The sequence below is a fragment of the Myotis daubentonii genome, chromosome 14 (assembly GCF_963259705.1).
Source record: "Myotis daubentonii chromosome 14, mMyoDau2.1, whole genome shotgun sequence".
NCBI classification, from domain to species: Eukaryota; Metazoa; Chordata; class Mammalia; order Chiroptera; family Vespertilionidae; genus Myotis; species Myotis daubentonii.
Genome location: NC_081853.1, coordinates 2,921,920 through 2,948,453, shown reverse-complemented (window position 1 = coordinate 2,948,453; position 26,534 = coordinate 2,921,920). Strand labels below are relative to the sequence as shown.

Below are 26,534 nucleotides of genomic sequence, written 5' to 3'. Positions count from 1 at the left end.
GCGACACACGCGCGGCGCCAACCGAGGAGAGGCGACGAAGGAAGAGGCGTGGTGAGTGGATGGCGGCAGGAGGCCCCGGGAGAGGGGCCCGACGTGGTCCCCTGACTCTGAGAACAGTCTGCAACCAAAGCAGACGCCGGGCAACTGCGATCCTTGCGAAGGCTAAGGAAGCCTGGTACCCGATGCTTCGGGGAGGCTTGGAACAAACACCTAGCAGAGCTATGACTGAGACACGCACATCATGGAACAGCCGCTGACGGTGGGTAAACCGAAAGCAAAAATCTGGGAAGGATCACCACAAAAGGAGTACCTCCAGGGTGGCCCACAGAGGACAGCGGGAATGGAGCAGAGACCCAGGATGTCCCACCAAGGAAACGTGAGATGCACGAGGAGGACAGGAAAGTGGGGACACTTTTAAGAGAGAGAGAAAGGCTTGCTGTGCATCTGCCTGTGTGCACGTCTTGCACGGGGGTCATTTTTGTTTTTTAGGTGCTGCTTCAGACCGTAAGTACTTTGTAGGCCTTCGCCAAAGGCCTAGAACAGATCTGTATCCAAGTTAAGAGGAAACTGCTATTTTCCTTAAAATGTGTTGATGTACACACAGAAGCTTAACTGGATTAATTTTAAATTAAATTTAAATTTTCTTTTAGGAATACTGACTTTAGTTCATCACAGGTAGTCATGTGACGTGATGCTTAAGGACAGGAACACACTCAGAGAAACGGGGTGTTAGGGGATGCTGTTGTCACGTGAACATCACGGAGTGCACCCACACAGGCCTGGCCCGCCGCACGCCCAGCCACACGGACAGCCTACCGCTCCTGTGCAAGCCTGTGCAGCACGTGACTACACAACCACACGAGATGGATTCCAGCACAAGAGAAGACGGTGCAATCCAGACACGTGTGAACACGAGCTGGACGGGGCCGCTGCCTGAGTAGCACGCACACTGTTTCACACGACGAAAACGACAGCACGGTGAGTGCAGAACCCGTGACAGTCGTGTGTCAGCAAGTGCCGCGTGCAGGGCAGGGCTGTGCGGGCTGCACTCTCACAGGACCGGCAGTCAGCGGTGTGTTCACACCAGCAGCACCACCACACGAGTCACGCACTGCGCGCTGACACTAAGATAGCGCGTGGTGACAGGAACTCTTCAGAAAAATTATAATTTTATGGGGCCGCCGTCCAACACGCAGCCCAGCGTTGACTGACCCAGCGTTGAGTGCATGACTGTATTCACTTCTAAGCTGAACGGGAACTTCAAGTGTTGATTTATAAACTAGAAGAGAGACTTGAATTTGGAACCTGGATATGCCACCAATCAGTTCTGTGACCCTACACCAGTTATTTAATCTCTATGACTCAATTTCCTCATCTGTGAAAAGGGTATGATAATCCCTTCAGCTTCCCAGCGGTCACATGGGTACAGTGAGCCATCACTCAGCCCACGCCTGTGCAGAGAAAGATGGATGCAGTGAGCTCCCTTCCCTTCCCCAGCGCACCGTAACATAATGCGATATTTAGAATTTTAACTCGGGCAATTACTTAAGTAGTAATTGCTATTTGTATTTACATAACTGCTTTGATCCAAGAAGCTCCAAGGGCTTTACTAAATTTAGCATTTTCATAAATGTTTCATTTGCATGCTGTGGATTTTATTTACCCACATCAAAACTTGGAATTTCCTAAAGCAAGAGAGACGAGTAAAGAAAACAAGGTAACACTGTCATGTGTACAGGGACCCTGGGTCTGAGTTCTGTCGTCTACCTCTGGTCCTGTGGAATGACATGGCAGTCGGAGTGAGGAAGGTGCCTTCTCCTCTGTCAGCCCCCTCAGCTTCTGCCCACCCCCACTTCTTGGGCACTGGGGACGGATTAAATTGTGGGGAGAAAGTCCCGAATTCTGAAAGTGCTGCTGCTGACTGTCCCTGAGGCACCGGCGGGATGTGAGGAAGCCTGGACCTGGGGGTTGGCACTGCCCCCAAAGGACGGCCACTCATGCCATTGCAGGGAGAGGGGGTGCCCGGACAGCAGGGAGTGGGCTTCAGCCATCGTCACCAAAGCACATCTCCTCCTGCTCCACTCCAGGGTTTACCCTGAATGATTTAATTACACTTTTCCTGTGGAAGACAAATTAAAGAGGAGAGTGGGAGTGTCCTGCCAAGTGCGGTATTTATCTCCGTTACAGCCTGCAGCTCACCGGGCCCAGAGCTGCTGTGCTGCGAGCGGGAGGCCAGGGTGCGCGGCCAGGGCTGGAGAAGGGGCTGCACCCGACTACGTCCAGAACAAACACCCCACGACAACGCCTTTTCCACACCTTCCCAAAGAGCACCCAACTCTGCCTGTTCAGATCCTGTCAGGAACGCGGCAGCGCGAGCCCAGGGCAGGGCGTTCACGGGGGCCAGGACTGAGGACGAGACCCTTCTCCCGGGGACCCCTGACCAGCAGCAGCTCTGGGTGGCAGCGAGAACCTGTTGTTATGGTGACCGCTTTCTGTTTCCACTACTTAAACAGGACAGCACACACAGGACTTAGAAATTAACCTTAACCGGGTAAGACCCTATCGCACTCTTTTAAGTACCTATATATACATGATAGTTGCATTTTTGACGATCAGTTCTGCAAGGTTATAACTCTGAATTATCTTCAACCTCAGGGGCTCATTTGTCTTATTTGCTACATTCAGTTAAAATGTGCTAATTATAATTTCCTTTGAATCCGGACACATCTAGGAATCTACAGAAATCTCAATCGAGAGGAGCAGTGGCCGGTAATGTCACAGCTGCTCCAGCCCTGCACGCGCGACTCCAGCACTCAGCCTGCTTTTACCCCCGATGAAGGCTCAGGGCGGCCCGGATCTTTCCTGATCCACAGTCCAATGCTGACAGGTAGTGCACCGAGGATTATGCTCAAGTTCCGTGCAGACAAACAAGGACCATAAAAAAAGTCAAACTTATTCTGGAGTTGGACTGTCTGTAGGACCCACTTCCTTCCAAACGCGCTCTAAGACGTGGAAAGGTTCTCCTCCCCTCGCCTCCCGGCTCGCCCTCACCTGAGTGTGGACGCACGGCAAGAGTGTGTGTCACAGGGAATCCTCGCACACACCCCCAGGGCCTCGGAGGGCATTTCTGGCGCAGGGCCCCCTGCTCTGCGGTAAAGGGGCCATGCTGGCGCCTGGCCGCGACGGGCAGCCACCCCAGGACACCAACGCACGTGCAGCAAGGGGGCGCCTAGAGCCTTCTCCCCAAAGCCACTGAAGGGGTAGTGTTTAAAAGAACAAAGACATTCTAAAGGACTGCACAGCAAGACCCAAGACTGGCTCCAGACACTCCAACCTTTCCTAACTGGGAGCAGCAGAAGCCTCCGTTGGGCAGGGGCTCCGAGCTGCTTCTGCCGGCACCACCCCGTTCTTCACACCGCCTGACCCAGTCAGCCCAAAGCATCTTCGGTCCCAAAGGATCTTAAAATGCGAGTCGAAAGGTCTGGTCCAAGCACACACAAGTCTCATTTGGGGAAGGCCTCATGGGTGTTACACTGAATATGACACACACACACACACACACACACACACACACACACACACGTATTGAGATAATGTTGTCTGTGATTACTAAACCCTAAATGGATAAAACGCTGCTGGTATAAAGATACAAACCTAATTAAGGCAGTGGGCTTCCTGATGTTTGACATTTCAAGAAATATATAAAATTATATTTGTAATTGCTTAAGTGAAAACATAATTTTAAAACTTTCACTGAGTCACTTCTATTAAAAACAAAATACTAAATTTGTTTTTTTTCTCATGGTAACGACACTATCACATTTCAGTTCTAAGGTTTCCCCTGTCTGTGGAAGCTTTGCCTTATGTAATATACAGGAAATGGCTTAAAAACAGTAAACTAAGAAAACCTTCTAATTTAAGAGCATTATCTGCATCGACACATTCTACTTCTGAAAAGCAGCCACAGTGGCATCAGTGCTTCTGGGCGCTAAGACACAGTCGTGGCCGCTCCTCTTCCGCCCTCAGCTGTGCTCACATGGTGGGTCTCCCACAACCTCAGCTCCTACAGCCCAAAGCAGCTCAGGGCAAGTCAAAGCTCCCACCCAGAATGACGATGACTGGACCCTGGCAGTGCACTCCCGGCCACCAGAAGGTGAGCTGCGGACCCCTGCGGGCGCAGACGCGGCCTCCGCCCTCCAGCCTCGCACCTTCGCGGGGTTCACTTTTAAGAAGGTCATGTGCTGTGGGAACACCATAATGAAAAGATGGGCTCCCTGCTTGCAAGGAGGGCAGTGCAGAGCAGCATGAGTTCCATGTTTCTCAAACCACAATTCAACACTGCCCACAGCGGACACTGCTACTCCCTGAGAAGGGGTTTGGAGCCAAGACAACCAGCTTGCATGGGCAAGCACCTGGCAGAGAGGAAGCCTGGAAGCCCTAAATCCAACCCAGCCAAGGAGAATGCAAGGCCGCTGGCTGGGCTGCAGGGTAGGTTAGAGCCACAGCAGTGCTAACTCCATGTTGAAAAGGTGGAAACTCTTAGGTGCTTCACACCCAAACAATATTGAATACATTCTTAAGTGATTATATGCACATGCAAGTCCCATAGAGCCAACTAGGGGTCGTGAAGACAGGGTGAGGCACACCCCCACCCTCCTTGTTACAGACATTTTTGGACACATCTCAGTGGCTCGTTCCTACCTTTCCCTCTTGGGGGTGTGGACTGAGAGCTGTCCATTGGTAGAGGCATGTGGGTTCATGATGAGGGAGGTCTTGGCAGGGGCGGAGGAGACGCAGGTGGCCGTGGTCAGATCCACGCTGCTGTGGCTGCTGCCCGTGGTCTCCTCGGCAGGGTGCGCACTCGTCACCTCTTTCCAGAGCTGCTGCAGTTCTGCTGGAATCATGCCTGAAACAAACAAATTGGATAATTAAATCAATTAACAGCCAATTCCGTCCTCTTCAAACAGTAATTAAATCAAAGAGTCAGTAAACAAAGCCTAGTGTCAGGGGGCTCTGGGGCTGCGGTGTCTTTCCCTCCCAACGAAAGCCAGCAATGCAGCGACAACCCTCTCCTCCCTCGAGTGCAGGTGAAGCGTCCTCGGCTGCAGCCGACGGTGAGCCTCCATCCCCTTGGTGGTTTCCAGATTTTGGGGGGGAAAAGTGGATAGATGTTATATAATTTTAGACACAAAGAAGGACTCAAAATAAATGTGTTCAACAATACTATTATGACAACATGAACCAAAAAATGAATAATTTTTGTGCTTAAGTCTTAAATGATGACAAATAGCTTTGTTATTAAATATAGTTTTTATTAATCACTTTTAGACATAAATTATGAATTCATATCATCTTCCTGAAATGCTTTTCAACTTTTAACAGTCAAATTGATTATACTATGATTATTTCATTAACACACCTATCTTCCTCATTAATTTTGGTTTCTAGTACCACATGCTTAATTGATGGATGTGTCTACTGAAAAACTGTATAACTTTTTATACAAGTAACACTATTATTACTGTCATTTCTTAGATCAGCGCTAATGAACCATTGCAGGATACAATGAAAGTGTAAAGTTGGAGTAATAAAGTTCTCCTGTTTTCTAAAGGGGTCAAAGTGGACATGGGTCTTAAGGAGTAAGTGTCAACCCGTATTTTACATCCCCAAGAAGACATACGATGAGTATGCTCGCCTCACTCCTGTGGCCTCATAGCCTTAATTCTGCTGGCGCGCTTCTCGACAGCCCGGGATTTCCAAATCCGACCCCCATGTCATGCTAGTGCACAGGAGAGAGCCACGCTAAATGACAACTAGCAAGCTCAGCTCGCTCTGAAAGGACACCGACCCGACGAGAAGTCATGGGCCCTGGACCTCACTAGGCAACCCGCTACAGCTGGGCTGCGGTTCCTGGTTTCAGGCAACTGGCGTACTACCCTACCTAGAGAGCTGGTCATTTTCTGCCTGTACAGCCGCAAGCGAAACAGGCGTGCTTCTTACCAAGTCTAAGGTGCGGAATGGAAAAGGAAGGCTGTGTGCATTATATTCATTTGAAACACATAATAAAAAATGCCAAGGTCTAAATTTAATTTATTTTTGTCATTTAGAATACAATGGGTAGATAATCATCTCAACGCGATCAGCCAAACATCTTTACTTTGCTAAACTGTTAAAGATTTTAATTATGCCGGCATTGGAGAGCACCGTCTAATGAGGCGCAGGGCTCCAGAGGACCCGAGTGGCTAAGAACTGTGAAATGAGTCTGATAGGATTTTTTTATGTTCACCGTGGATCGTTTGCATATCAAAGAGGAGTGAATTATTGCACAGCAGACCAATAACCTCCGCCTTTCTGAGAGGAGTGGTAACAAAAACAGTTGATCTCTCCCAACGGTTCCCCACAAGAAATGTTCAAATACTTAAGGATTTGCAATTAATATGTACTATAATGGAGGCTGCAAATGATACATTAAGTGGTCAGATATTCTTAGAACGCATCCTCAACCGCCAAGTCGGTTTTCTTCTTCCTTCATAAAAATCAAATGCCAATTATATTTTGATGGATTTTGTCCCAAATGAGCATTTAGTTATTGGGCATATTCAATTATTACTTGTCCCTTGAAATTAAACCTCGGAGGCAAATTAAACGAAGGGAAAGGTCACTACAGAATCCCTGGCCAGATCTGCTGCATCTGGTGATGATGTTCAAATGCCTGGTGAAGTGACCGTGGGCTTTGTGGCTCACAGGCTGGCCACTGACGGTGACGCTGCGCACCAGCCATCACCTGCGAGCCCGCCGGCCACTGACGGTGACGCTGCGGACCAGCCATCACCTGTGAGCCCGCCGGCCACTGCCACTGACGCTGCGCACCAGCCATCACCTGCGAGCCCGCCGGCCACTGACGGTGACGCTGCGCACCAGCCATCACCTGCGAGCCCGCAGGCCCACGGCCCACTGCTTACCCAACTGAAACAATAGTGAACAGGCTTGTCTGCTGGAGATAACACACAGATAGAAAGCCACACAAGTCAACACCTATTTTTATTTTCCAGGGAGTAAATACACTTGAAAAGCACAAACTGCCTATTTTTCCACTCAAACTAACTGATTTCCGGGTCAGCTGCCTGGGAAGTGGAAAGCCTGGAGGATCGCGAGTCTAACAACTGTGTTGACACTTTCGCTCTGAAATAAAAGAGCAGAACTTTAAAGCCATTTAAAAAATGAATTAAGCCTATTAAAAATTACATACAAACTAACAGTAAGCTGTGTATCTATCTAGTAAATAAAGCCAGGCAGATGTCCTGTTACACCTAAGAGAACAATTCCCATTACTCTACTCCCTTTTATTCCAATGGAGCCAATCAGTTTCATCGTCCACACGGAGAAATGATAAATAAAACAGTAACTCATGGACTTCTGGGTCAAATTTAAATATGATAATTACATGTAAGAATATTCATTAGCTTTAGAAGGAAGCAGTCAAATCAGTGTCCTCCTCAGCGCCATGCCTTGATATTATTGTTAAACTTGGGTTCCATGAATAGAGGACTATCTACCAAGATCTCCTGATAGAATGAAGACAGATAAAAGACAGGCTAGTCCAGGGGTGGGCAAACTTTTTGACTCGAGGGCCACAATGGGTTCTTAAACTGGACCGGAGGGCCGGAACAAAAGCATGGATGGAGTGTTTGTGTGAACTAATATAAATTCAAAGTAAACATCATTACATAAAAGGGTACGGTCTTTTTTTTCAATAGTTTTATTCATTTCAAACGGGCCGGATCCGGCCCGTGGGCCGTAGTTTGCCCACGGCTGGGCTAGTCACTCATCAGACTAAATGCACATCAAATCTCCAGAAAGCAAGCATTCCTTCCAAAATGGTAGATAGGAATAACCGTACTGAGTTGGTAAACAAATCCATTAACAGGCACACAACTGAGCAATAAAGTTTCTCCTATTGATAGTGTACACTTAAAAACTAAAAAATCAAAATAAAGTTGAAAGTATATTTCGAAATGAAAGTACTGGTCCTGGCAAGGATCAAGTCATTAAAGAGACCAAGGAGAAAAACAGATACACTAATTATGTAAACCAGAGAAGGCCCTATAGTAAGTAACCTTACAAACAACAAGAACATGCCTCCATTTCATAACCTTCAGGGGAAAAAAGGCCTTCGAAATATTGCTCTCTCTCCATTCCTATTCGTTGATATTTACATACGCATTTTAGGTAACTTAGCCAAGGCCGAAAGCAAGTATGTAAAAGAATCTTCATGTTTGTACCATGGAATGGGCATTTCCAGCTATTTTAACACATACCCCTTTGCCTTGCTACCTTTCTTTTTTCCAGGATAACTGGCCCCTTCATTATAAAAGAAAATGCAGACACAGGTTTAAAAAATGTATGTTGTGGGGACAGTTGACAGATTACTGCTCATGGAACTCAATTTTACAGCCCAGGACTGGCTCACAGACACCAGAGCTGACCAACCTTTCTGTCCTTCACACCCATCCCAGGTGACCTGCTCCAGCAGAAAGTGGATTTAAGCCTCATAATGATATCAGTTTTAAGCCATTATCTCTTTGATAAAGAAAAAATTGTATTGTCTTCCAACAAGACTGAATTCTCAAGCCCTTTTGGGCGAGGAGGCCGGGGAGACAAAACCAACTTCCCGATTCCCCCAAAGATGGCCGTGACATGGTGGCTTACTTCCCGCAGGCACCAACTCCAGAAATATTTTTATCTACTCGTATGCCCCTTGGACACACATAAAGGCCCCCTTTAGATGTTAAATACGCATCTTTCTAATGCCGCAGGGATTCATGGTCATGGCACACTGCTGGGCATATCCATCAGTGCCGGGCCGGTGAATTACCGACAGCGCCTGATTATGTTGCCGCAGCGCTCACACTGCACACATCACCACATTCACTCCCTCCCCATTACACAGGAGCTTGTCTTGTCACTGCCCAACTGCCCTCCTTTGGACAGCTTAACTGATGTGCCACAACGATGGACCTCGGCGAGCAACGCAACAGCCGAGCAGCCGAGGGAAAGATGAGCGGCGACGCCCAAGTCCAGTGGGTGTGGCACAACAGCCGCAACCGTTCCCAACAATACACCCGAGGGTCATTAATGCACGTTGTCACATTTTGCAAGTTCAAAAATGCGTTGGCCAATATGCCTTTTGTTTTCCCCTGGTATGGCTGTTACCAAATCTCCTAATTTGACAGCAAGGAGGTGTGAGCAGTCATGGCAGCAAGGGGAGGAGAGGCGAGGGGAGTCAGAGAAAAGCCCTGGTCGTCACAGTAAAAACACCCCCACAAAAAAACAAAGCAACCCCCAGATGGGACAGAAATGGGGTGTGGCTGACTCCAGAGAGAAGATTCAAATGCAGACATGCCTCACTTCCACCTGACAGCAAAGGTTCTGACCCAAGCCAGGCCTGCTGCATGGATGATGGAGGTTCCCCATTCCAACACTCTTCAGTGGCAGCTGAACCCAAGGCACCGAAGGCTTTAGCTACCAGCCTTTACGGCATATCTACCTGCATCCAAATGGGGGTGAGCTGAGGGCCCAGAGACAGGGCAGCCCCAGCACAGAGCATGCCTGCTCTCCTCCTCTGGCCACACCGCACAGGTGCACTCACTGCACAGGTGCACCCACACCACACAGGTGCACCCACACCACAAAGGTGCACCCACACCACACAGGTACACCCACACCACACAGGTGCACCCACACCACACAGGTGCACCCACACCACACAGGTGCACTCACTGCACAGGTGCATTCACCACACAGGTGCACTCATCGCACCAGTGCACCCACACCGCACAGGCGCACCCACACCGCACAGGCGCACCCACACCGCACAGGCGCACCCACACCGCACAGGTGCACCCACACCGCACAGGTGCACTCACCGCACAGGTGCACCCACACCACATAGGTGTACTCACACCATACAGGTGCACTCACCACACAGGTGCACTCACCGCACAGTTGCACCCACACCGCACAGGCGCACCCACACCGCACAGGCGCACCCACACCGCACAGGCGCACCCACACCGCACAGGCGCACCCACACCGCACAGGCGCACCCACACCGCACAGGTGCACTCACTGCACAGGTGCACCTACACAGCACAGGTGCACTCATCGCACCAGTGCACCCACACCGCACAGGCGCACCCACACCGCACAGGCGCACCCACACCGCACAGGTGCACTCACCGCACAGGTGCACCCACACCACATAGGTGTACTCACACCATACAGGTGCACTCACCACACAGGTGCACTCACCGCACAGTTGCACCCACACCGCACAGGCGCACCCACGCCACACAGGTGCACTCCCACACAGGTGCACTCACTGCACAGGTGCACCCACACCGCACAGGTGCACCCACTGCACAGGTGCACCCACACCATAAAGGTGAAAGAGCTGCTTACACCAGGGTGTCCTAAACACAGCGGAGTGCTAGCTTCTGATGCCCGACACCCAGTGGAATAACATGTCAATGGCTTCTCAAAAGAAAAATTTTAAATCTATAAAACCTTGTTATTTTTGAAGAAGAGCTAGAGATATACATCCTATCTGATTGGATGAGTGTACTAAACTGCTCAAAAATCAACAGTCAGATGAAGGTAAAAAGAAAAAAAAAGAGCAAAACCAACAAAAACCTTTCGTTTTTGTAATCACACAAAAATAAACTGGACTATAACCCTAGATATTAGAAAGTGGAATTTATAAAGCATGACTAAGATTTAAAACAGAACAAGTTACATTACATGAAATGCAGCTTAAAATGACTTAAAAATAACCTTCAAGAAAATTCATTTGTAATTCCAAACTGAAAACATTCCATCTGATTAAAATGCTGTCTGTGGGGGAGCACTGCTTTCCCCTCCCTCAGGGACCGGCTGAGCCCTCGGCCACCTGGGTCCCACTGGCGCCAGCAGTGTGGGGACTCCTCCCAGGTCTGCAGGGCTTCCTGGATAGTTCTCCAGGGGCAGGCGGGGCCCAGGAGATGGGCCCCGGCATCGGCATCCACACCCACCTTGCGAGAGGGGCTGCAGGGGCAGCGCGGGCTGGCCGGGTGGCAGTGACAGGAGGCCTTGGCGCTGCAGGGACAGGAGGTGCTGCTGCTGGAGCTGCTGCATCTGCAAGAGCTGCTGCTGGAAAGCCAGCTGCTGGGGAGCCACCTGCTGCTGCTGCAAGAGACCAGGCAGAGAGTGAGGCCACGCACAGGCCAGGTGAGACCGCCCCACACACCCATCCGTGTCCAGGAGAGAAGGGGCATTGGGCGAGGGGCGCTCCGTCAAGCTGTCCCCTGGTGTGAGAGGGACGCCCGCTCCCTCACCCAGCACGTGCTCTCCCTGGCTGTCAGCACCGGGACCTCAGACCCCAGCAGGCCAGTGTGCAGGGACCCCAACTCTGGCCGCCGAGGGGCCACAAACAGCTGCCTCCCTCCCGCGCACGGGCGAGCTTTTAACTACTCTGTTTATCACTTCTGACATAAATAAATGAGAAAAAATCAGGCCTTTGAAGAAGAAAAACTTCATCTAATATTGTTAATTAGCCATGACAAACGATGAAATAACATTGTAAATCTTTCATAGAAACAGCCACTAGATTTTAATTACACACATTCATAATTTAGCAAACAACATCGTACTCAACTGTGTTTCATACAGACACCGAGCTTCAGGCCTCCACTCCGCTGGAGGCTCAGAAACCCTCCCGCTTCCCTCCCGGCTTTGGGCTTGGAAAGAGGGGCCCTACCATTTGACAAATATCTTTTTGTTGATTGGACAATGACAGGAGGAAAACTTTTGTTGTGTAAAACATCAATACATCATTCCTGTGTTTAGCAGGCCTTGCTCCAGCCAAAAAAATTAATGTAGATTTCCTCGGTAATTATCTGAGTGATAGAAAGATAATACAGTGCAGCAGAACAAAAATAGAGGGAAATTATCTCATATCCTTAATCTGTGAGGAATCAGATCGAGGTGGAGGTCTCAGCCACATCATGGCTCACAATTCGGAAGGGAAGTTAACTCTTCCCAAACTGTAGCTCCCAAAAAAGATCATTTAGGCAAAGAACTAAGTCTCAGTATTAATGAAAATATCAGGGAGACTTTGCAACGAACAGGACTACACAATCCCGCCAGAGCTTCGGAGAACTACACTTACAGACAACTGCATTCACTCAGCCTGACGCACGACCGCGAGCCGATCCACCCATGAATGTGTGCGGATCAAGCCCTCCTTGATGCAGAGATGAAGGGAAGAGAGAAATGGTGGCTTCCTTTCGGCCTCCGCGGAGTTTATTTTACAGTGAAAAACCATCATTCTCATATTAGCAACCAATTTCAGACTTACTACCATGCCACTGAGAAAGTTAATTGAGTTTCACTCCAAAAAACAAATTCTATATCACTAACAACAAAAATTTAAATAAATTTAAATGAAAAGCCAGTGTTTTCATTTTAAGAACAGCATGCTTAAAATGATCCAATTGTTTTCACCCCTTCCCAAGTTATCACATTAATGTAAAACCCAATGATAGTTATATTCATGTCAAAATGATTTTTCTCTTCTTCAACAGATATTAATTCCCAGCGTTTTTAAAAAGGGGGGAAGGTAGACAAAATCCAACACTGATACCATAGAAGTTGGAGGATCTAACTCCTCTTGAAAAAGAAATAATGGGGGGTGGGTGTTGAAGTTTAGGGAGGGTGTTTCCTGTCTTACTGTAAATGAAATGTTTAAAGATGTTGTATTTATATAAAATGACTGATGGCTTTTCTGTTGTCACTGCAGCCATCCCTAGGAAAGCTCATGAAAGCTGTCCACGTTTGAAAAGCCAGGATATAAAAGTATACAAGGCCCATTGTCCAAAGAAAGAATTTAAAAGCAACACTGGTTGCCAAACTGCTCCCCACCCAGTTACCAAGCACAGGATACGAGCCCATTTGTTTACTTCTCACAATTGAACGCACACAAAAAAGGTCTCCGCGCAGTCCCCGCCACAGGTCAGCAGCCAGTGTTAAAAGGCTCAAATGCCCTGATAAACCTTGCATTTCGGATCCCCTCCCTGGAGCTGCAGTCAAAGGTCTGTTTTCCTTTCTTCGGCTCCTCCCTACTGCCTAACATAAACTGTCATAGCTGCCTGGGACAAATGGCCCTTTTAAAACAATCAACTGAACCTGCCTCACCCACACAGGATGGGAACTTTGTTTGTGGCCTGACTTACTGTTAATGCTGCCTTCTACTACCCACACCCATTCTGTGAGCAGCGGCGTAAGGAGCCGGCTGCACGGCGCTGCATCTGTCTCCGAAGGAAGGCCTCGGGTCTCACTCAGTGTGGAGCCTCACTTGCTCAAGGAAACATCTTTGAGGCAACTTCAGGGAAAAAGCAAGTCCAGGTTCATTGTTCTGGCCAAAGATTGAGCGACTTGTAGCAAAGGTAATCAAAAAAGGGAAAGGGAGGGAGGGGAGGAGGACCTGACAATTCAAAATTATGAGCCACTAATGACTGGGGATTCAGTGAATTAATATACTTGTTCCATCTGTCAACATCCAAGTTCAAACCTTGTTAAAGTCATAACCACTAGTCCACATCATGAAATTGATACCGTGTGACTCGGCCACCACCTGCATGCTAATTCAGGAGACACCTCAGGAAAGCGAGGGTCCTTCAGCCACGGTGACAGCACGTCCTGGCCACATCTCCTGGCGCTGGGAACCTATCTTGGAATCCAAGACCTGCCCCTGGGTCTGTCCACTCTCAGGATGTTAAGGCAACGTTATCTCCTGTCGCCCATGCCTTCAAAATGGAGAACAGAGTGCGACCACCGCAAACGTCATGTCCTGAAGATGCTAAAATGCTCCTGTAACGTCTCACCTCTTGGCTCAGGGACCAAGCACTCCTCTCCTCTCCCAACCCCCTCTCCACTCCACCAGCAGCAGCAGGTCTGCAGGCCCGGATGGCCCTCTGACAGCAGCGATTTGGGAGAGTTAACTTTTATCCTTCCTTCTGCTGCACAACGTCCCCCTTCGCGTTTCTTTATCTGCCCTCGGAGCGCACCTGCTTTCATGTTCCCCCAGCATGCGGACGTGCATTTCAAACCATGTCTTGCAGACCAAGCAAGAGGTTAATCAGAAGTGGCAACAGAAGGAAAACACAATCCCTGGTAACTGATAGGAATGGCCGTGGCAGCCCTTTCTTGTTTGTCTTCAAATCTAGAGTTAAAGATCTTTAAAAAACTAAATTTTGATGCCTTTGAAAAGAAAGAAGCACAAAATAACAACAGGGGGTTATAGCCTGTGAGCCACGGGGGAGAAACTCCATAATTCTCCTTCTCCCTTTTGAAGGCTGTTAGAAATCTGATTCAAAAAAGCAACAGCAGAAGGGAACCCTCTCGAGGCTGTAACCATTTCCTGTGATCATGCATAATGTGCTTCAAAAGTGGGTTTTTACCAATTCTGTTGATCAATTGCACCTCCTTCATATCCTCCTTTTCTCTGCTGTTTACATCTGATGTGACTCAATGACAAGCACTGGCTGAGGCTGTGAAACAGGCCTGTCATGTTGATTTATGGGCGCATCAAACCACAACTTGTCCAAACCGAAGCTCGCAGTTCATTAATTAGAGAGTTGTGACTTTGAAGTCAGCTTTCAGACTGTGGTTTTTAACATTTGGCTTAATTTATATGCTCTTGAATGTGGATCTCTAAGGAAAAAACTGAAATTCCCTTCTTGTCTTTGAACTTCTTTTGACCGCACAATAATCATTTCTTTGTCCAGAGTGATGCCTGCAATCCCAGAGTCATTAACGCGCATTGAACTGCCACTGATGAGTAAGCCCCGCTGAATTAGAAAAACAGCCAGCAAAACAAAGCTGAGCGCCTCCCGCACAGTGATATCTCACAATTACATGCCTTCCCTCCCTGTGCCATTTCCATTTTAATTACTGTTAGTCCTTTAGATTTACATTTTAGACACTTTTTAATCTGTTCCCTTTTCTATTATAGCAGGACCCGGTAGCACGCCACTGTACACAAATGTGTCAGCACTTTCATTAAAGCACCTCCTCCCTGCACCCCGAAACGGCCCCTACTCTACGGGGGTTGACATCCAGGCTGCTGAAGAGGACTCCAGGGCGAAAACTTGACAGGGCATGGAAAATGCACCCACTTTGTGTTGAGAGGAACCCACAAAGGGAGAAGGCTGGCTCATGCCCACTGTGTCAAACGAGTGCGTCCTGGCCTTCCCACCCAGGGGAGGGAGGAGTCACCTGGGAGACGGCTTCCCACCAAGGAGAGTGGCCGCCTGCTTAGGGCCAGCGCAGAAGCCATTCACCCGGACTGTGAGCTGCTTCTCTGTCATTCCAAGGAGAAAACGCTCACGTGAAAAGAATGCCCGTCACTGTCGGAATACGAGGAGGTCAGATACGTGGGGAGCTCTGGGATGGGTAGGCAGAGGCCGTTTTAATGCACACAGGCACAGGACACGCCCCCAGTGACTGAGCCTCACGCACGCAGCCACACAGAAGGTCCCCCAAACCTTCCCATTCCTGGAGGCAATACTGTCCCCTACCTGGGCGGGGTGCCTCCTGCTATAACTCTGTGAACTTACAAAACACTGTGCACATGGCAGCTGCTGCGATACCCACTGTTTGCTGGGGAAACACATACAATCCGGGTGAGAGACTCCTCTAATGCTAGCTTGTGCCACTGCAGACTTGCTTTCAGCAGTTCTGATACGTACAACTCGCATGAAAAGTTAAACTGAGATTGTGGGATGGAGAATCTGGCTCTTTCTTTTTTTTTTTTTTTGTAAATCCTCACCTGAGGATACTTTTTCCATTGGTTTTTTTTTTTTTTAGAGAGAGTAGGAGGGGAGGGGGGAGAAACATCCATGTGAGAGACACATCAATTGGTTGCCTCCCGCATGCACCCTACTGGGGATCAACCTGCAACCCAGGTATGTGCCCTTGACCAGGAGTCCATCCCGAGGCCCTTTCTTGTGCAGGCCGACGCTCTAACCATTGAGCCCCACCGGCCAGGGCTTGCTCGAACTTTCTGGTTATCCAACCTCAGCACACACCCAAGCTCTCTGAGCTGGATACAATAATCAAGTGTGCGTCCAAATCAAATTTTCCTGAAAGCACTTCACTTCCCCCAGGTACATCTTGCAAAGGGGCCTGAAGGCTCTGCCCAGGATCCCCCGCCCAGTGCTCCCAAGAGGTACACCTGCACCAGGATTATAAAATACGTGTCAGCAAACAAATGGAACCCAGAAAAACCGGAGCAAAAACAGGACAATAACTCTCGGTCTGGAAGCTGAGAACGATAGAGTCAGCTCAGTTGTGCAATCATTTAAAAGATGAATGACAGTTTAATAGCCACTAGATAGTCCTCTGGGATCTGTGGTTTGAAAGTAAAATATGTATTGTCGGTACCTCTTTAGGCTGTTTTCCAGCATGTTGTTGTTGTAAAAGTTGAAGCTGCAACTGCTCCTGTTGTTTTTTATAAAACTCCTGAAGCTGCTGCTACAAAGAAAAGAGAGGAGGTGAGTCAGGGGCGGCGCCGTACACACACTGAGATGTGAGGACAGCCTCCTTTTATCTGCAATGGCCTGACCTTTAGTTTGAAACTCGACAATAAATTTCAGCGCACACTGACAATTCTTGGCATTATTGTTTGAAAAGTAATCCCCCAAATGAACTGATGAAAAACATACCATTTTCCACACAAACTAATTAAAATAAGGCAAGGGATGACCTTTGATTGTACAACAAAGGCAAACGCCCTTGCTGCGAGTCTGGTGAATCTCTCCTGCGAAACAGGCCGCGCTTTCTCAGTGACGGGGCTGGGAGCGGGGCTGGCCCCGCGTGCGCACACGCGTCAGAGGGCGGCCAGCCTCCCGGGGGACACCTGCCCGGCCCACACCTGCCCGCAGCGCAGCCACCGCAGTACTCGGTCTCATCCTTTGCGTTCAGGGGTCCATGAAGTCTGAAGATTAGGCCTCCATGGTACAGTGGCAGCCAGGAATTCATTTCGGCATCAGCACAGGTGAAAGAATGAAGTCAACTGTGTACCTTGCAATTAGCCAACCCCAAAATGGTCTTTGTGTTTGAAAGAAAAACTCTAAGCTTCCAGCTGAAATGGGACTGCGAGAGCTGCCCCATCCGCTGCTCCCAAGGCTCCGCTCTGCTTTGATTCCCACGTTTGGAAGCCCCGGGCTTACCAAATAAAAGACTGCAAAGCCACACGAGCCTGAAAGGTCTTATTTCTACCAAGTCCCATTACAGCCCTAACCTCAGTCCAGGGGCTCTCGGGGCCAAACCTAGTGGCTGCGCAGGGGCTCTTTCGGGGATGCAGCCCATTGGTGCTTCAGGGCCCAGGGGCTGCCCCACCGTGGGCTCCGCCTGTGCTTCCAGGAGCGCGGGACCAGGTGCGCAGGAGGGAGCAGAGGAGGGGGTTACCTGCTGGAGCATGAGGGCCTGCTGCTGCTGCAGGAGCACCTGGAGCTGCTGGGGGCTCAGCACTTGCTGCTGCAGGATCTGCTGCATCTGCTGGGGGGTGATCACTTGAGGTGTCATCATAGCCACTGACACGGGCACCTGGAAGGTTAACACAGCGTGAGCAGGAGCCAGGGAACCACACGCACACAGCACCAGCCTTTCCAGGCTCAGCAGCGGCAGGCCGCCGGCTTCAGAGCTGACCGATCTCCCGCGCGGTGTGCTGATCCAGAAGGGATGCAGCAACAGATCCTATTGAATCTATTAGGAAGTTCATTTCAAGTAAAAAAAAAAAAACACACAAAAAAAACAAAAGAAACCCCTGCAGCACTGACAGCTGTTCCAGGCAGTCTTGCAAGCAGACAAGGACTCAGGAAGATCTGGAGGCAGGTTAGAACGGTCTCAATTTCTTGTTAAGAACGAGTTTTCCATCACAATGAAGTTAACACAAACAAATGTTGTTTTAGAGAAGGCGGCAAATGGGAACCAGTGCCTCCACAGCTGGAGCTCACCAGCCACCTCCTCTGTGGATCGCGATGTTAAGGATGCTCAGATCAAGGAATGCTTAGCCTTGTGCATGGCTGACCCCTGGGCGCACCTCCTGCCCTCAGCACAGGCCTTCCTATGATGCCTTTCCCCTTCCTTGTTCCCCGCACACAGATGTCTCAATTCCTCCAGACTCTGTGTGATACCAGTCGAGCTGCTTCCCATGACATTTCAGTGACAAACAGCTCCAGTGATGAACTTGATAGCATTTCATATTTGCAACTGTTAACACGTTTCTGCACGGGCATCTCGGCAAGGAACCTGCACACTGTATCTGAAAGGATGATGTCTTGTTCAGATAAAACACTGACATTAAAATGACAGGCTGTCTTGGCCAAGGTTACACAAATTGTATTCAAGCGGATACCTAATGACAATGCTATGAATTCTGCAAGCTTTCGAGAATGTAATTTAGCTATTCAAAATAATCACTGCACTTGTGTCTAATTTGCAGACTACATGAGAACCATTTTGTCAGACCCCGTAATACAAGAAGACTGTTTCATGAAAAATCACCCCTAAATAAAAAAGATAAGGAAAGGAAAAAAAACATACAACAAAAAAGAAAAGACAAAACCTGTATGTCTCCTAACAGTAATATTTAAGCATCGTACTTTTCTTTAGTTTTTAATCAAACATGTGACAGCAAGAAGCAGTAAAGGATATACTTTGTTAAAAAGGATCTGCTGTCATCTCATGCATTACAATAAAAGGTAATAACATGTTTTGCACTTTGCCTGTGTGCCACTTAAAAAAAATCCGGCAGACAATAGCTGATCAGAAGATAAAAGAGTTTAAAAAATCTTTCAGGGCAGCAGTAAGCAAAAGCGAGAAATGCAGTATTAATTTTATGTAACATAATGTCTTAATATGCAGTTTATCTTGACTTTTTCACATGACTTGTCCTGTCATTTGCATAGCGAGCTCTCGTTCCTAATTTCACAGTCATTATGCACTGATGTCCCGATTTCTCAGCATCACTAATTTTGATGAACTAAAAATGGTTCCTGAAGGTCAGATCCATGTCCAGCAAACACCCTTCACTGCTGCCGCAGGCATGTTTCTGTGTGAGGATGTTTATGTGCAAGTTTCTCATTGTTTGGAAAACACTACCCAGAACATTTGAAAATTTTCACTAACCCAACTCCAGAAGGTCACCATGGAATCTTCCGATTGCACGGCCTTTCAAATGTAGATGTAGATACATTGTAATTTAAAGCAGACGGGAATGTCTGAATTTTTTTACATGCAGAAAGGGACAGATGTATATGAGTGGGTAAATTATCCTCTTAAAAAGACACCTGGAAGCACAAAATACCACAACGGTTCTCAGTGGACTCCCACTGAGGGCAGTGGTTCTCAACCTTCTGGCTCTTTAAATACAGTTCCTCATGTTGTGACCCAACCATAAAATTATTTTCGTTGCTACTTCATAACTGTCATGTTGCTACTGTGATGAATCGTCATGTAAATATCTGATATGCAGGATGGTCTTAGGCGACCCCTGTGAAAGGGTCGTTCGACAGCCAAAGGGGTCGCGACCCACAGGTTGAGAACCGCTGCTCTAGGGCCAACACCAAGAAAAATCCATCAACACACCTAGCCATCTAGACATTAATCCCAGTTACTCTACTTTGTGTTCATATAAGAAAAAGCATTTTGAAATTTTCAATATGTATCTGGGTGCCAATCACTATCTTGAGCTGCAAAGCTAACATATCACAATAGAAGTTTACTTTTCCTTGAGAGTTGCATCATCATACAGGGACACTTGATTAAGCAAACAAAAGAACCAAGTTTAAGGTTTCTTTTTTCCTCTGTGTTTCTTGGATGATGTACAATATAAATATCCTTGAGCCAAATTTCTGATGGTGATGAACAGGAAAATGGACAGGAATAGGGTGGTGTAAGATCTGAACTGGTGATGAACACGAAGTTAACAGTGTTACAACAGAAATCATCATAGCAACAGCATCTTGGCTGGAATTTTTAAAACAACTGTGGAAAGCCTATGCTAGAAAGACTGCGAGGGAACTTTTGGGGCTACTCTAAATGCCCTCTGCCTTGATTGAGAGGTAGTCACAAGGATGTATAAAATTATCAAGATTTTTCCAACTGTGCAGGTAAAATGAGTGCATTTTATTTATAGTATGTAAATTATACTTCAATAAAATCAATTTAAAAAGTTAAAAGAAGGCTGACATGTATAGAGATAATTTTGAAACCCTTACATACAGCCAATAATTTAACTCCTCCCACAGTTATTTATTCCATTTTTGTAGTTGTGTTACAGAACAAACAAGGGAACATGGGTCTCTCCTTTCCCCTTTGGACATTCGATGGAGGTGCTGAAAGCAGCAGGCACAGCCCGAGGAAAAAGAGGGAAGCAGCCTGCGGACCCTCCCCGGCTGGGGACGGTTCTGAATCATCACGAGTGGCTCTCACAGCCAATGGCCATACCTCTGCTTTTATATCTGAAACCACATTTAACACCAGTTAGCTCTGAGCCTCCGAAGTGGACTTGAGCTTATTTACAAATGCGTTAAAACTGAGATTTCCTTTCCCTAAAGTTCCAACATGTCATGAAAATTGGTTATGGAAAGCTTTAGCAAACATACCCAAATGGACAGAAAGCATTATGGGGTGGGGGTGGGGGGGGGCGGCACAGTTTAAGGCTTTAAATAGTTAAAAATTATAGCCTAGATATCCGCTCCCTTAACTCCCAATGTCCAAGTTTTTCATGCAGCCGGTCCCTACGAACACCAGGAACCAAAGGGCACGAGCACCAGCGAGAGGCTGTTAGAGCCCGCACTTTATTGCCCATTACTACCGAGGTCATTAGCAGCAAGAGGGATTGCACCGTCTTAACCTATTGATCACTGTAACTACTATCATTTAATCCTGTGTTGAATGTCTGGAAAGCGGCTAAAGGCACACAAGAGAGAGTGCTTTAGCATTGAGAAATATGGTCAAAGCTCAGAAATTACACTGTGATTCATAAAACCTAGCTAGTGGTTTAAATCAATAGTATTTAAAACAGTCATGTGAGTTTTTAACTACAGTGTTCTAATATTTATGGGCCCCTCTCTGAGACTATTCAGGCAAAACTAAAACTTTTGGCTCCTAATTCTATGCCATCCACTTACCCGCCTTGAGAAAAACACACAGTAATTTCTGATGTTTTTTTGTGTGTTAGAAGGCTCATGCCTTAACTGGGAGTTCAACCTATTTCTTGATTTCTTTCTCAAATGACAATTTAAATATAATGAAAAAAGATTATGTCTGCGATACTGTAATACCTTAACTGTTTGAGTATCTAGAAATGAGTATGTTTCCTGAGTTAACAATGAATCACAGAAGGAATTTATGAAGAACTCGAATCATTCTGTCTAGCTGCCTTCAGGGATCAGAAATGCAAACTAAACTTGTGGCAGACATTTACAGAATGCTAGCATACAAAACCGAATTCACACACACACACACACACACACACACACACACACACACACACACACTCTGTGACACACTGCTGACTGACACCACCTGGGAGTGGCCGACCCCAGGTGTGCATAAACCTGCCCGAGTAGCAGAAACACAGCTGAGCTTGGGCCATGGGACGCTGCTAGTATGGGCATGTTGCCACCTTAATGCCAGAAAGTGGCAAAACGTTGTCAGCACAAACAAGTGCTGCTAAAAGCCCCTCCACTGCGGTATACATGCTGCCTGATGCAGACCCTTTTACTTCACAATGACTCTAGCGTCCGAATGCTAGAAGACCACTAAAATGACCAAAAGGACTTGTCTGCATGCATGTAAGCATAACCAATGGACACAAGACACTGGGGGGAGGGGGCCGGTAGGGGAGGCTGGGGTAGGTGGGGGGGGGGGGGGAGAGAAATGTACTACTCTTTGTAATATTTTAAGTAATAAACTTAAAATAAAATAAAATGGCTTGTATTACTGTTTTCTCTTATTCCTAAGGGGCATGGTATGTGATGGGAAGGGGAAAAAATCTTAAAAGCTAACAAATAAAAACACCCATAGAAACAATACTTATTTTTAATCTAGGAGACAATTGGAGGAATTGGGTGGGAGGGGTGAAGACACAACATAAATACTGAAAATCACACTTTATCGTGTGTTTTTTTGCTTTCTCTTTAGTTTATACTCATTTATCTACAAGGAAATACTATCCAGTGTACACACAGAAATTGGTTCGTCAACTTCTTCTCATAATTGCTATGTGTAGAAATAATAAAAATGAGAAGATAAAACATTTTAAGTACAGTTATTTCAATTATCTGGATTAATAATTTAGAAACCATTTTTAATCTCTGGCCTTTTACCACACGTATGTCCCAGGAAACTGGAGTGCCATAGAGACCTCGGGTTGAGTTTGGATGTTAACTGACCAGGTTCGGCACTAGTTCATCAAATAACCAGAGCAAATCAAATTAAATTAGAAGGCTCCAGAATATCAAAACCAAACCAAAGAAAATGGCTCCGCTAAAAAACAAAACAAAACACACACACACACACACACACACATGCACACGCACACACACACACACACACACACACACAGAACTATGTCAAATTTTACAAAGCCATACAGAATAGAAGCCTATGTAGAAGAAACGCCACCACTGTCCTGAGAAAGACAACAGTTTTCATAATTAATAAGCCAATGACTACAACTGGCATATTGTCAAACAGAAAAGTTAGGAAGCTTCTATCCATACACACACACACACACACACACACACACACACACACACACGGAGATGCCATGCTAGGTACCTGTATCACAGAGGAAAGAAAATACATTTCTGACATAATATTTCAGTCTTAAAAAAATAAAGCCTACCATTCATGTGGGAAGTATAATTCTGTTTCATTATAGAATTCTGCTTTTTGTATAACTCCTTTAGACTCAGCTACTTTGCCACAATACTGTAGGAAGCATGAAGGCAGGTAATGGTTGTTATATTAATGCAAAATCGGCTAAGCAGTGAGTCATTAGCATAACTGTTCTCTCAGTAACAATACAACTACCTATTAAAATTTTAGAAAAAAGGCCTCTTTAAAATGCAATTAGCATTTCATTTTTTTGCCATGTTGTTTATTGTAATCTATCAAGAAAGGCTATCTTTCTTTCAGAAAGGGTTGTGTGGCCGACTTGCCTGCCAATCAGGAGTTCTTCAGGTTATCAACCCTAACGAGCAATCTCCAGCAAGGCTCTCCAGCTCCTCTTTTGTCTTTAGATTTAAAGAGGAGCAGAAATTCCTGTTTGTTTACAGCAGAGAAGTCAGTGGAACCTCCACTGCTGTCCTCTAACATCCCATGCACACAAGGTTACTCAGTAAGTGCCAGCAGAATTGTCTTAGCTCCAATAAATATCAGCTTCATTTGCATAAAAATGTAAAGTTTACATAAATTAAATCACTTCTCCCATTAGCAATTGTTAAACATGAAAATAATCATCCAATAAGCACAGATGTTGCCAACCTAATATTATTATTATTTAAATCAAGAAAAATGAAGACTTTTTCTTCCCTCAACCTCTTCCTCCTGTAGGAGGGATGGAAAAATTTCAGTACACGTGAATTAAAGCTGCCATGACATTTTATAATTATAACAAAAATCATGTTTAAGTGCTGCAAATAGGAAGGGAGGAATATTCCAAAGTAGCTCAGAGAACCACAGAAACGATCTGTCCAGATTCTGAAGTCTGGAAGGGAAGAATGAGGCCCTGGCCAAATGAGTCTCAATCCTCTCTGCGACACATACACGACCAGAAGGAAGCCTGACTTGTAGATATGGCTTAAATCAAAGGACACTATGAAATGCAGAAAAATAAAGTGTTTATCTTTTGTCCATAAGAGATTTTTCTAAGACTGAGAATTGAAAGTACAGCTCTGCTTTCTTCATGTTTTAACCAGCAGAGACAGTATCAGGGGGAGCGTAACTACAAATACCTATTGCCCCCCACATTATTGAGGCAGAAAGGGGACTGTAACTGGATTGAAGCATGTAGGTAGGCCAAAATTAGATGATTCCAAAATTGGGTAAGGACTTTTTTTTTTTTTTTTTTTAGAATTACAACTTTTTTTTTAGAATTACAACTTCAGTTTCTCAAATTGTGCAGTTTCTCACACGTATTCCCATCACCTTCACCTTATACATCACAGTCAAGCTAAGGGGTGCAAATTAGATTCTAATGAGAAAACATCAGTTGCTTCTTCGACAATCTCACCATTCACTGATTTATTTCTAATGAAGACAAAGCCCAACCAAAAGCCCCCCATGTGTTAAAGGTCAAAATATGTTCAAAAATACTTAGCAAAATCCGGGCAAATGGGAAAGCTGTGAGGACACGTCTCATGGAGCAGTGTGACAATTAAGAGTAATTTTACAAAAAGCCATCTTCAGGAGAAAGTATGAGAAATTAAGCTGCCACAACTGTAACAGGTTAGATGAAAAAAAAAAATAAAAATTTAATGTATTCTCCCCTGTGTCATCTTGTTTTGTCAAGACATCAAATAGAATTGGGAAGTACAAAATAACAAGCCCTTGAGAAATCAGAGAAGCCGACCTTTTTGATGTTGTTGACTTACCTTGTTCTCAGTTATTTGAACAATGATGTCTCAGATTGGAGGGCAAGATAAAACTTAAAAATTAAAACATGATACCAAGGTATTCTAAAAAAAGTGCACCACAACATTTAGCCCGCCTCTTCATGCTTTTAACAGGATTTGAAAACGAGGCACAATGCATGTTTGCTCTTCATTTTTCTCATTCTAAATTAACGTCTCTTCAAACAACTGCCAGGTTGGAAGAGGGACTCAAAGAAGATTATTCCTACAATCCTGAAGTCGAGGCCAGTTTACCTCTTTCCAAATTATTCCCCAGAGGACTGTTTAGCTAAGAGGTACCCGAGCTTTCTTTTTTCTTAAATAAAATAAAGCTGAATTTTATGAGAAGGAAAAAAACGTACTGCACACTCCTCAATGAGGAAAACAAATGCCCAGAAATATCACACCGCTTCCAAGAAAAGGAACCTTTCACACTGAACAAAAACAAATGTAGCTTAGGGAGCTGAGACTACCCCAATCTAGCCACGCAGGTACACATAAAACTACACGCCTTTGCCCTGAGACATCCACAGATCATCAGAACATAACTCCTAGACTCGCAGGAAATAATGTGTGCAGAGACATAGAATCAACGTATCACAGAATGGCTGTTTTTATTCCGCATCTCCTACTGGAGAATGCATGTGAACCACAAATGCAGCAGTTAAAAACATGTTTAAAGGTACGAACGGTAAATAACCCAGTATTTACAAGCACTAGGATTTGTAAAACCTGGACTAGTTGGCAGCCATTTAATGATTATAACGTCTTGTCATGGAATTCATATTTTAACATGTAACATGCACAGGCACTAGGTATTTAATTACCTGAACATTCTCTCATCATCTGTTGCTGCGTTATCCCTCGCTACCTTCGTAAAGAACCACCTGAAGTGGACTCTGCTTGGTTATTATACTTGCCCAGTTACTAAGAACATAGTTTTAAGTTTCTCTTTAGTGATGTTCATCTACAACTAAACCACATAATAAAATGAATTGCTCAACCTTCTTTTTGCCAATTCAAATTTTACTCAAATTTTGTATCAAGCTCAGAAGCTGGTTACAATGTTCTCCTTGGCTGTTTCAGAAACACAATGAACTCAAACACACTTCTGCCACATTAGCCCAGATAAATCTGTAATTTCACTGCTTTTAATTAATCTGGATTTTAATTTTTCTGTATCTTGCAAATGTGTGGAGGCTGGCTGGAAAGTTGTATAACTGGCCAGTGTCTTGAAAGAGTTTATCTTTCAAATGACAGCTCCTGACAACGTGCAAATACAAAGCAGCGATGGCAGCGTTTTGTTTTTTGAGGTACACTTAACTGCAAAAAAAAAAAAAAAAAATTTCAAGCCAACCATTCCTATCACAAGCTTTCTGATGATTTATGGTTTACCAACTGAGCAAGGTTACGCAACACTGCATGCCTTTAGATGCATTATTTCAGCTAGTTGAGATTTAATTAAGATCACAGCCTCTAAAATCCCTGTCAAATGAAAATTCTGAGAAGACAATACACTATATACCCTCATGCAGAATGTTTCCAGTCCATCTTCTGGGAAAATATGAGTTAATCTGCGTTTCTATGGCTGCAGACAAAAAAGTTCACCAATTTTGTTTTCTTTTGACACTTCAGTTGTTTTCTATTATATGTCATGAGATCATTCCCTTCCAAGGAGGGAAGAAAAAAATCGAGAGTGAAACACATTGCAGAAAATGCACTTGACATTATTATCCAGCATTATCATAGCTTAGCTATGATGTCATCACATTTTCATATAATCAGCCCATGTTTATTAGTTTCATTTAATGA

The 26,534-nt window shown here is 45.9% G+C and overlaps 1 protein-coding gene across 23 annotated transcripts in view; it reads right to left on the bottom strand.

Moving 5' to 3' along the window:
* FOXP1 (forkhead box P1) overlaps window positions 1-26,534 on the bottom strand; it is a 487,040-nt gene that overhangs the window by 73,401 nt on the left and 387,105 nt on the right. For 18 of the 23 annotated variants that reach the window (XR_009448473.1, XM_059662966.1, XM_059662978.1 and 15 more), the window contains 4 exons: window positions 17,506-17,643; window positions 16,480-16,569; window positions 11,070-11,223; window positions 4,702-4,906 (listed from right to left, as the gene is read on the bottom strand). Coding sequence is in view for 22 of the 23 variants with exons in the window: in XM_059662966.1 (XP_059518949.1) it covers window positions 4,702-4,906; window positions 11,070-11,223; window positions 16,480-16,569; window positions 17,506-17,643 (587 nt within the window). In the remaining variant the exon portion in view is untranslated. The remainder of the gene's footprint in view (window positions 1-4,701; window positions 4,907-11,069; window positions 11,224-16,479; window positions 16,570-17,505; window positions 17,644-26,534) is intronic. The other 5 variants (XM_059662968.1, XM_059662962.1, XM_059662970.1 and 2 more) reach the window with 3 other exon arrangements.